Raw genomic sequence first — 12452 nt, forward strand, 5'->3', positions numbered from 1 at the left:
GTGGCCTTGAAAACAGTGAAATGCAGTGAGGTTTAATGGGATTGGGGCCAGAAGACTTGTATAATAATATAACCTTGGGCAAGTCCCAGTAACCTGAGCCTCAGGTTCTTCATGTAAAATAGGTGTAGTAATAATCATCTCACAAAGTGATTGTGAAATGTCAGAGATTATCAAAGTTGATAATTACTTATCAACTTTGGTTGAGAATCATTTGAACCTCGGGGGTGGAGGTTGCACTTTGTAATTTGTGAAGTGCTAAAGAAATTTGTCATTAAATTATCATGACTCAGCCTGAAACCTGATTTATACTTTTGTCTCCTTTAATTGGCCTGATTAAAGTTTGATTCATTTGCTTTTCTGTACTTATCCTTATATGGAATTTGGGAAAAGTAAGTATGGAGCTGGAGCCCTGATCACTTAGGGAGGATCTGAATGAAAAATGGGGAAACCCTCATATAGAATCAGTCCGTTGGGAGAATTTGAATGAAAAATAGGGAAATATAGAATCATTAGTATGTTTTCAGCTATTTCCCTGTGAGACTAATCGATTTAAAGGCTATACTTAGATTTTTTTTAATGACACCTTCATTTTATATGTAGTATACATTTTCTGATAGTTCTGCTGGGTTATGCATTCTCATTACTAAGTTTCCCACTGCCCACCATTCTGAAAGATAAATTTTCAGAGAAGTAAGTTGTCTTGTTCTTTGTTTGAGACAGGGTCTCACTGTGTTGCCCAGGCTGGAATGCAGTGCCATGATCATAGGTAGCTCAGTGCAGTCTTGACTTCCTCAGCACAAGCAATCCTCCCACCTCAGCTTACCCTGTAGCTGCAACCACAGGCACTTACCACCATGACTGGCTAATTTTTTTATTTTTAGTAGGGATGGGGTCTCATTTTATTGCTCGGGTTTGTCCCAAACTCCTGGGCTCAAGCGAGCCTCCTACCTTGGCCTCCCAAAGTGTTGGGATTACAGGTGTGAGCCACTGTGCCCAACCTGTCGTTTTTTTTGAGACGGAGTCTCGCTCTGTCGCCCAGGCTGGAGTGCAGTGGCACAATCTCGGCTCACTGCAAGCTCCGCCTCCCGGGTTCACACCATTCTCCTGCCTCAGCCTCTCCGAGTAGCTGGGACTACAGATGCCCGCCATCGCGCCCGGCTAATTTTTTGTATTTTTAGTAGAGACGGGGTTTCACTGTGGTCTCGACCTCCTGACCTCGTGATCTGCCCGCCTCGGCCTCCCAAAGTGCCAACCTGTCGTTTTTATTGTGATGCGAATTTGATTGTTTTCTTTTTTCTTTCCTTTTTTTTTTTTTGAGACAGGGTCTCACTCTGTCACCCAGGCTGGAGTGCAGTGGCATGATCACAGCTCATTGCAGCCTCAGCTTCCCGAGTAGCTGGGATCACAGGTGTGTACCACCACACCCAGCTAATTTTTTTATTATTTGTGGAGATGGGGGGTGGGGTGGTGGTGGGGGGTCTTCCTAGCTTGCCCAGGCTGGTCTCGAACTCCTGGACTCAAGCCATTCTCCCACATTGGCTTCCCAAAGTGCTGTGATTCTGGGTGTGAGCCACAATGTCTGGCTTTTTTTTTTTTTTTTTAATAGGGTCATGAACTGCTAAGCTTAAGTGATCCCCTCACCTCAGCCGCTGAGTAGCTAGGACTATAGGCATGTACTACCACACCTGGCCATGATGGTTTTCTTAATTACTCTTTTAAGGAAGCTATTGTTTCTTGGGAAAGCTCAAGTAATTCTTGGTTTTATTTTTGTAGGCTCAGATCACCATGAAAGTAATCCAAGGCTTGTACAGTGGGGTCACCACAGTGGAACTAGATACTTTGGCTGCTGAAACAGCTGCAACCTTGACTACTAAGCACCCTGACTATGCTATCTTGGCAGCCAGGATCGCTGTCTCTAACTTGCACAAAGAAACAAAGAAAGTGTTCAGTGGTAAGTCTGGGGTGAAAAGTAAAAATTTAGTACTCTCAGAAAAGTAATAAGGGTACTAGAAATAAATCTTGACTGTTTAAAGAAGCAAATATGGCTAGATGGGGTGGCTTACACCTCGAATCCCAGCAATTTGGGAGGCCAAGGCAGGCAAATCGCTTGAGTCCAGGAGTTTGAAACCAGCCTGGGCAATGTGGTGAAACCCCATCTCTACGTTTTAAGAAAAATCTAAAATTATAAAATAGACCGGGTGCAGTGGCTCACGCCTGTAATCCCAGTGCTTTGGGAGGCCGAGACAGGTGGATCGCTGAGGTCAGGAGTTTGAGACCAGCCTGGCCAACATGGTGAAACCCTGTCTCTACTAAAAATACAAAAAATTAGCTGGGCGTGGTGGTGGGGGCCTGTAATCCCAGCTAGTCGGGAGGCTGAGGCAAGAGAATTGCTTGAACCCGGGAGGCGGAGGTTGCAGTGAACTGAGACTGTGCCACTGCACTCCTGCCTGGGCAACAGAGTGAGACTCCGTCTCATAAGTAAATAAATAAATAGCAAATATGTAAATTAGTGGGAAAGAGCAGACTACAATTTCCTATTTCTCCATGCTGCCTATCTGCTGCATAAAAAGGTTGATGGATCTTTGTTTTTTAAGTTTTTTATTCTCTCTTTTTAAATTTTTTTTTTTTTTTTTTGAGATAAAGTTTTGCTCTTATCGCCTAGGCTGGAGTGCAATGGTGTGATTTTGGCTCACTGCAACCTCCGCCTCCCGGGTTCAAGTGATTCTCCTGCCTCAGCCTCTCAAGTAGTTGGGACTACAGGCGCCCATCACCACGCCCAGCTAATTTTTTGTATTTTTTTTTTTTTTTATTTTTTGGAGACAGAGTCTCGCTCTGTCGCCCAGGCTGGAGTGCAGTGGCGCGATCTCGGCTCACTGCAAGCTCCGCCTCCCGGGTTCACGCCATTCTCCTGCCTCAGCCTCTCCGAGTAGCTGGGACCACAGGCGCCCGCCACCACGCCCGGCTAATTTTTTGTATTTTTAGTAGAGACGGGGTTTCACCGTGGTCTCGATCTCCTGACCTCGTGATCCGCCCGCCTCAGCCTCCCAAAGTGCTGGGATTACAAGCGTGAGCCACCGCGCCTGGCTTAATTTTTTGTATTTTTAGTAGAGACGGTTTCACTGTGTTAGCCAGGATGATCTCAATCTCCTGACCTCGTGATCCACCCACCTCGGCCTCCCAAAGTGCTGGGATTACAGGTGTGAGCCACCGCGCCCGGCCCAGGAATCTATTTTAAACTACCAGAGCTTATAATCACTTTAACTCTAGAAGATTGTTTCCTTAAATGAGGCATTACATATTTCTTCAACATATATGTGTTTATTGAGCACTTTATATGCTAGGCATTGAGTTGGGTTGAGATAACAAAAAGGGTTGAGAACCACTGTTTTCAACTATTACCTAAAGATTGAATTAGCTGTTAAGTGGTCTTGATATCTTTTCATTTTTTGTTATATTTTTTAGATGTGATGGAAGACCTCTATAACTACATAAATCCACATAATGGCAAACACTCTCCCATGGTGGCCAAGTCAACATTGGATATTGTTCTGGCCAATAAAGATGTATGTATAACACTTTTCTGGTGGAAATTTTTTGAGAGTCTTTTTTAATAATGCACACATTTTAGAAAATTTAAACACTACAAAAGATACAGGTAAATACTAATTCTGTTTCCTGCCCTGATTCCTGATTTTCCTCTCTAGAAACAACTTTATCATTTTAAAATGTATTTTTCCAGAGCTATTTTGTATGTACATGTGTGTGCATACATGTGTATGTGTGTACCTACATATTTTTCTTTTAGGGGTACTGTACTGTGCATACTGTTTTCATTGATACTTTTTTCACTTGTAAGTATATCTTGTTTGTTTTATATCAGCCTTTATGAATTTACCCATTTTTTATAACAGTTGTATAATGTTCCATTTTGTAGATATATTGTCATTGTATGTATGTGTAAGAATTCCTTTAGTGATCATTATTTGTTTTTTGTCGTTTCACTGCAGTGAATATTCTTGTATGGTAGGTGTTTTGCTCATAGATGAATATATCTGTAAGATAAATCCCTTCAGTAGAATTGCTGAGCCCATGTGTATGTGAATTCAAAATTTTCATAGGCATTGCCAAACTGACTGCCAAAAAGTTTGCTCAGGTAAAATTTTACAAGCTCATGCTCAGCAACTTAAAAATTATCCACTTGTGTTTGAACCTGTTTCTTAACTAGATGCCAGAGGACAGAAGGGAAAAGATGTAGCCTAGCCAGCTCTTTTACACACAGGATTTATTTACCATGTATATCTGGACAGATTAGAGACCAGTTTTAACTTTAGGTAATATAATGATTAGGCCAGGCGCGGTGGCTCACGCCTGTAATCCCAGCACTTTGGGAGGCCGAGGCGGGCGGATCACGAGGTCAGGAGATCCAGACCATCCTGGCTAACATGGTGAAACCCCGTCTCTACTAAAAATACAAAAAATTAGCTGGGCGTGGTGGCTGGTGCCTGTAGTCCCAGCTACTCGGGAGGCTGAGGCAAGAGAATGGCGTGAACCCAGGAGGCGGAGCCTGCAGTGAGCCGATATTGGGCCACTGCGCTCCAGCCTGGGCAACAGAGCAAGACTCAGTCTCAAAAAGAAAAAAAAAAAAAGAATGATTAATTGACTGTCTCTCTAAACATGTATCTGATGTTAAAGAGACTAGGAGAAAACTGAGTTGTTTGTGTTTTGTTAATTTGTGTAATCTTGAAGACAAAAACACAGCAGCAGCAACAGCAAAACCTGTGTCTAAAAATATACCTATTGATAGTCAAGTATTTCAGTTCTCTAATATTCATACTGGGCCCATACCTGCCCAGTATGAAGGCAACAAAGATGACCTTAAAATTTTAAGAGAAAAGGAAAGCAAGCTTTCGTATAGGTTTTTCTAGTCCTTAGATATGGATGATTATGTAGAAACACTGTTAGTATTTTGAAAACCTGGCTCCTTTTTTTTCTATCCAAAATTATTATTTGTACGTTATTGCTTTTATTTTCCTCTGAATGGCTTTGTAGCCTGCAAAAACTCTGTAATAATGACCAGTTATGCTATAAAATCTTACTGTTACAATAGTTCTTTGTTGGAAACTTGTTAAAGGACCATAGATTTTGAAGAGCCTCAGAATTAACGTAAGCCTGCTTCCTGTCATTGTTTATTATATATCCTGTTTTTTTTTTTTTTTTTTGTGACTGAGTCTCGCTCTGTCGCCCAGGCTGGAGTGCAGTGGCGCAATCTCGGCTCACTGCAAGCTCCGCCTCCCGGGTTCACGCCATTCTCCTGCCTCAGCCTCTCTGAATAGCTGGGACTACAGGCGCCCGCCACCACGCCCGGCTAATTTTTTTTGTATTTTTTAGTAGAGACGGGGTTTCACCGTGGTCTCGATCTCCTGACCTCGTGATCCGCCCGCCTCGGCCTCCCAAAGTGCTGGGATTACAAGCGTGAGCCACCGCGCCCAGCCTTATATATACTGTTATATGCAGTTTGAGGTAGGCTAGCTTTTAAAATAAATATATATATATATTAGTAAATATGTGGTACCAATACTTTTGGATTAATAGCCAATCTAAAAAAATGTTTAAGGATGATAATATAGTCCCAATTATGCTCATGTTTTTTTCCCCTTTCAAAACATACTATAAACATAATAGTAAAAGCTTGGAAAATCACATTTAATCTCACAACATATATTTATGTATTCTAGTGTTTTCATATACATGTTTTTAAACCTAATTAGGATACTTAATTTATATGTATTGTTTCTTTTTTTTAGAATGTTAGATGGACTTCTATTCTACCGTAATAATACTTAGTGTTATTTCATTGTATCCTGTGTTGATTTTAGTTCTGGAGTCAGCGCTGAGAGATAACAGATTTTGTGAAAATAAGTAATTATTTTAATTTAATTATGGGTTCTTTTTCACCCCTATCAGCGCCTGAATTCTGCTATTATCTATGACCGAGATTTCTCTTACAATTACTTTGGCTTTAAGGTAAATAATGGGTTTCAAGTATGTGGGGATTTGTACTTAAATCATGAAATACAGGATTTTGTTTATGTTTTAGTGACAGTTATCACGGCCGTAAGTTGTTTGGAGTTGAGGTGGATGTGGGGAATTAGTGGGGTTAAGGTAACGGCGGTTTGAATTAAGGCAAAGGTAGCTTATCCATTTGCAATTTTTGAATTTTCCACATATTATTCTGGATGACCTGAGGAGTTATGCAGATAAATTACCATAAGTATTTCATAACATTCTAAGTATTTTTGCGTTGATAGGCAGTATAGTATAGTGTAGTGACTGAGAACATGAATGTCAGTGTCCACCTGAATTCCAGTCTCTGCTCTATTTCTTATCAGCAAGTTATTTAATCTCTCTGTGCTTGTTTCCTCCTTTTTAGAATGGGAAGAATATAAAATTACAACAACAAATTTAATTAAAAAAAATTTTTTTTTTGAGACTGTGTCTCACTGTGTCGACCAGGCTGGAGTACAGTGGCGCGATCTTGGCTCACTGTAACTTCCGTCTCCTGAGTATAAGCAGTTCTCCTGCCTCGGCCTCCTGAGTGACTGGGACTACAGGCATGAACCACCACGCCCAGCTAATGTTTGTATTTTTAGTAGAGACGGAGTTTCGCCATGTTGGCCAGTCTGGTCTTGAACTCCTGACCTCAGGTGATCCACCCACCTTGGCCTCCCAAAGTCCTGGGATTACAAGCATGAGCCACTGCGGCCAGTTTAGTTAAAATTTCAATTTAAAGTGCCTATAACAGGCTGGGTGTGGTGGCTTATGCCTGTAATCCCAGCACTTTAGGAGGCCGAGGTGGGCTGATCACCCAAGGTCAGGAGTTCGAGACCAGCCTGGGCCACGCGGCGAAATGCCTCTCTACTAAAAAATACAAAAATTAGCTGGGCATGGTGGTGCATGCCTGTAATTCCAGCTACTTGGGGGGCTGAGGCAGGAGAACTGCTTATACTCAGGAGACGGAGGTTGCAGTGAGCCAAGATTGTGGCACTGCACTCCAGCCTGGGTGACAGAGTGAGACTCTGTCTCAAAAAAAAAAAAAGATGCCTATAACAGACTAGGCACTGCTCTAAACAACATATACACTCATTTAATCCCCTGAGGAATCCCTGATGTATATGTTGCTCATTTAATCCCCATGAGGAGTCTTCAGGGGATTAAATGAGTGTAATGAGTGTATATGTTGCTTAGATCAGTGCCTAGTCTGTTACAGGCACTTTTTAAGTGTTAGCTGTTGTGAAGTTGATGATGATGATGATGAATGCTACAACTTCTGCTGTTAATGTGTATAGAGCTGGCTTTTTCCGGACATTTTCATGCAGTCTCTGCCAAAACAAAAGTGCCAGTGAGGAGGCTGAGATGGGAGGATTCCTTGAGCTTAGGAGTTTGAGACCAGCCTGGGCAACACAGGGAGACCATGTCTCTACAAAACGTTTTCATAAGTTTTTTTTTTTAAAAAGTGCCAATGATAATCCTGGCTAACATGGCGAAACCCCGTCTCTATTAAAAATAGAAAAAAAAAATTAGCTGGGCGTGGTGGCCGGCACCTGTAGTCCCAGCTACTCAGGAGCCTGAGGCAGGAGAATGGCGTGAACCCGGGAGACAGAGTTTGCAGTGAGCCGAGATCGCGCCACTGCACTCCAGCCTGGGCGACAGAGTGAGACTTCGTCTCAAAAAAAAAAAAAAAGTGCCAATGATAATGTTCCAGATGAAGCTAGGAAGAGTAAATGTGCTATTCTTTTCATTTGAAATTTTATAGAAACAGCGAAAATTTAAAGAGATTGCCTTATTGTGGATGATATATCCACTGCGTCTTTAAAAACGGTGCTCTGAAAATTTTTTGTTGTTTCTCTCTTTCTAGACGCTAGAGCGGTCTTATTTGTTGAAGATCAATGGAAAAGGTGAGAAATGAACATGTTTGTGTGTTACATTTTCTACTCATTATATTGAATGTATAGCTTTGAGCTATAAGTCTTAATATTCCTACTTCGACTCTAGATAACATTTTGGACATTAGGTTTAGTTTGTGGATAATCGTCCTGTTTATTAGTATAAAGTTTTTCTAGTTTCCTTTTGGTATCCTTTTCTAAAATTCAAATACATATCTCAACCTACTTTTTCTGACGTCTCATCATGTGAAAACTCCTCTTTTGTCTATAGTGGCTGAAAGACCACAACATATGTTGATGAGAGTATCTGTTGGGATCCACAAAGAAGACATTGATGCAGCAATCGAAACATATAATCTTCTTTCTGAGAGGTGGTTTACTCATGCTTCTCCCACTCTCTTCAATGCTGGTACCAACCGCCCACAACTTTCTAGGTAGGTGTTTTGAGTACACCCACAACTTTCTAGGTGTGTGTTTTGAGTAGGGAAATAAACCTTGACCTGAAGAAACTGGGCAGTTCATCACATAAAAGATAATTTAATGAACTTTTAATAACTGCCTGCTCTGATTAAATGAGATTTAGATTCTGGAAAGATCTCTGACTGTAATGTGGTAAATGAATTGGAGGAAAGGCAAATGCTTATAACAAAAATGTTCTAAAATTGATTGGATTGTGGTGATGGTTACACAACTCTGTGAGTATATTAAAAGCCATTGAGTAGTACACTTTAAATGGGGAAGTATATTATTTGTGAATTATATTTCTTTTTTTTTTTTTTTGAGACAAAGTCTCACTCTGTCACCCAGGCTGGAGTACAGTGTCGCGATCTCGGCTCACTGCAACCTGTGCCTCCTGGGTACAAGCAGTTCTCCTGCCTCAGCCTCCCGAGTAGCTGGGATTACAGGTGCCTGCCACCACACCCAGCTAATTTTTGTATTTGTAGTAGAGATGGGGTTTCACCATGTTGGTCAGGCTGGTCTTGAACTCCTGACCTCAGGTGATCCACCCGCGTTGGCCTCCCAAAGTGCTGGGATTATAGGCATGAACCACCACGCCTGGTGTGAATTATATTTCAATAAGGTTGTTTTAAAAAGAAAGTAAGTGCCAAGAACTAGTTAGGGGACTCTTATAGCAGTTTATATAAGAAATTGTGGTAGTCTAGATTAGGGAGGTGAAAGTAGAAATTGACAGAAGCAGATAGATCAAAAGATATTTAGGGCCAGGCATGGTGGCTCACATCTGTAATTCCAACACTTTGGAAGGCTGAGGTGGGAAGATCACTTGAGGTCAGAAGTTCAAGGCTGCTGTGAGCCATGATTATGCCACTGCACTCTAGCCTGGGCAACAGAGTGATACCTTGATTAAGATAAAAATATATATAAAAGATATTTAGGCAGTCAAATTGACAGAATATGGGTCAAGAATGGTTCTTGCATTTATGGATACAGTAAGTAACAGGATTAATGATGATGCTGTTTGTTGAGAAAAGGAACACTAACAGTCTGGTAATACATTAAAAAAAATAATATGCCATTATCAAGTTGGTTTGTTTCAGGAATTCAAGAACATGGTAACATCAAAAAATACATTAATGTAATTCATTGCATTAACATTTTATGCAGTTTAATGCTCTTTTATAATAAACACTTTAGCAAAATTGATATAGAAAATAACTTCCTAATTTGGCAAAAGATATCCAATAAAAACCTAGATGTATCATCTCTTTTTTCAGCATAGTGGAGGCCTGAGCCAGCATTGTAAAATAAGAAAAAGAAAAGATTGGAAATCAGGGAACAAAACTGTAATGGTTTGAAGAAATGATTTTTACATAGGAAACTCAAGAGCATCTGCAGACACATTATTAGAAATAAAAGATTTCAGCAAAATATCTGGATATAAGTTCAGTATACATCAATCAGTTACGTTTCTGTACTTTAGCTGTTAGAAAATTAAGTCTTAACCTACAGCCATGCATTACGTAATGATGGGGATATATTCTGAGAAATGTGTTGTAAGGTGATTTCCTTGTGCAAACATTATACAGTGTAATTAGGTAAGCCTAGATGGTATAGCCTACTACACACATAGGATATATGGCATGGCCTGTTGCTGCTCATAGGCTACAAACCTGTGTAGCATGTTACTGTACTGAATACTGTAGGCCTTTGTATTACCATGGTAAGTATTTGTGTATCCAAACATATCACAGTAAAAGTACCCTATAAAAGATAAAAAATGGGCCAGGTGCGGTGGCTCACGCCTGTAATCCTAGCATGTTGAGAGGCTGAGGCGGGCGGATTGCCTGAGCTCAGGAGTTTGAAACCAGCCTGGGCAACATGGTGAAACCCTGTCTCTACTAAAAATATAGATATAAAAAAATTAGCCAGGCATAGCAGTGTGCACCTGTAGTCCCAGCGACTTAGGCTGAGGCAGGAGAATTGCTTGAACCCTGGAGGCAGGGGTTGCAGTGAGCCAAGATCACGCCACTGCACTCCAGCCTGGGCAACAGAGCGAGACTCCGTCTCCAAAAGAAAAGATAAAAAAAAAAAAAATAAAAAATGATACATCTGTATAGGACAGTTATCATGAATAGAGCTTGTAGGACTGAAAATTGCTTTGGGTGAGTTAGTGAGTGAGTGGTGAATGAATGTGAAGGCCTGGCTGGGCGCAGTGGTCCACGCCTGTAATCTCAGCACTTTGGGAGGCCGAGGCAGGTGGATCACGAGGTCAGGAGTTCAAGACCAACAGGGCCACATGGTGAAACCCTGTCTCTACTAAAAATACAAAAATTAGCTGGGTATGGTGGCAGGCGCCTGTAATCCGCTACTTGGGAGGCTGAGGCAGGAGAATTGCTTGAACCTGGAAGGTGGAGGTTGCAGTGAGCCAACATCGCACCACTACACTCCAGCCTGGGCAACAGGAGCGAAACTCTATCTTAAAAAAAAAAAAGGCTGCGTGCAGTGGCTCACGCCTGTAATCCCAGCACTTTGGGAGGCTGAGGTGGGTGGATCACAAGGTCAGGAGATCGAGACCATCCTGGCTAACACGATGAAACCCTGTCTCTACTAAAAGTACAAAAAAAAAAAAAAAAAATGAAGGCCTAGACTGTACAAACATTATGCACATTAATTTATTTTAAAAATATTTTCTTCAATAATAAATTAACGTTAGATTACTGGATGACCACTGTCGTATGTATAGTCCATCGTTGACTTTTTTGTTTGTTTTTAAGACAGAGTCTCACTCTGTTGCCCAGGCTGGAGTGCAGTGGCGTGATCTTGGCTCACTGCAGCCTGCACCTCCCAGATCTAAGTGATTCTCCTGCCTCAGCCTTACAAATAGTTGGGATTACAGGCGTGCGCCACGACACCCAGCTAATTTTTGTATTTTTAATACAGACAGGGTTTCACCATGTTGGCCAGGCAGATCTCAAACTCCTGACCTCGAGTGATCCGTCTTCCTTGGCCTCCCAAAGTGCTGGGATTACAGGCATGAGCTACCATGCCCGGTTTTTTAAGTTTTTTAGAAATTTCTCTAAAACATGATTAAAGGACATTAAATAATAAATAAATGGAATAGATTTAATTTTATAAAAATGTCAGTTTTTTCCAAGTTAAAATATAGATTCAAAGTAATTCTAGTCAAAATCTCAACATACTGATTGTAAAATTCATGTGAAAGAGCAAAAGACTGCCCAAAAATGTCAGGTCCAAATTCCTGGAACCTGTAAATGTTACCTGATAAGGAAAGTGGTCTTTGTAGGTATGATAAGGATTTTGACATGGAGAGATTATCTTGAATTATGTGAGTGGGCCCTTAATCCAATCAAAAGTATCCTTGTAAGAGAGAGGCTGAGGGAGATGATGACTCACAGAAGGGGAAAAAGTGATGTAAAGATGGAGGGAGAAATTGGAGTCATGTGGCCACAAAGGAGAGCAATTAGCCACTAAAAGCTGGACAAAGCAAGGAACAGATTCTCCCTCAAAACTTCTGGAGGGAGCACTCCAAAAAAAAAAAAAGTGAGTTGCAGCCATTGTGACTCTTAATACCTCCACTTACCTTTTTTTTCTGAGATGGAGTTTCACTCTCGTCACCCAGGCTGGAGTGCAGTGGCACGATTTTGGCTTACTGCAACCTCTGCCTCCCGGGTTCAAGCAATTCACCTGCCTCAGCCTCCTGAGTAGCTTGGATTACAGCACGCGCCCCCACACCCAGCTAATTTTTGTATTTTTAGTAGAGATGGGGTTTCTCCATGTTGGCCAGGCTGGTCTCGAACTCCTGACCTCAGGTGATCCACACGCCTCAGCCTCCCAAAGTGCTGGGATTACAGGTGTGAGCCACTGCGCCTGGCCCTACTTCCACTTATATCTCGATAGGAGAATATATAATATGACCTCGGAGCAAAACACCATAGAGCAAAACATTGGAAAAATTGACTACATTACAATTAGAAACTTCTGTGAACCAAAAACAAGTCAAATAACAAGTTTCACACATTGAGAGGCCAA

General features: G+C 41.4%; 1 protein-coding gene across 1 annotated transcript in view; it reads left to right on the forward strand.

Annotated features, from left to right (window-relative positions):
- RRM1 (ribonucleotide reductase catalytic subunit M1) overlaps positions 1-12452 on the forward strand; it is a 43431-nt gene that overhangs the window by 9806 nt on the left and 21173 nt on the right. The window contains exons 3-7 of the mRNA XM_003254797.3: positions 1774-1951; positions 3463-3563; positions 5965-6024; positions 7916-7955; positions 8215-8377. Coding sequence (XP_003254845.1) covers positions 1774-1951; positions 3463-3563; positions 5965-6024; positions 7916-7955; positions 8215-8377 — 542 coding nt within the window. The remainder of the gene's footprint in view (positions 1-1773; positions 1952-3462; positions 3564-5964; positions 6025-7915; positions 7956-8214; positions 8378-12452) is intronic.

This window comes from Nomascus leucogenys, chromosome 15 (assembly GCF_006542625.1).
Source record: "Nomascus leucogenys isolate Asia chromosome 15, Asia_NLE_v1, whole genome shotgun sequence".
Lineage (NCBI taxonomy): Eukaryota > Metazoa > Chordata > Mammalia > Primates > Hylobatidae > Nomascus > Nomascus leucogenys.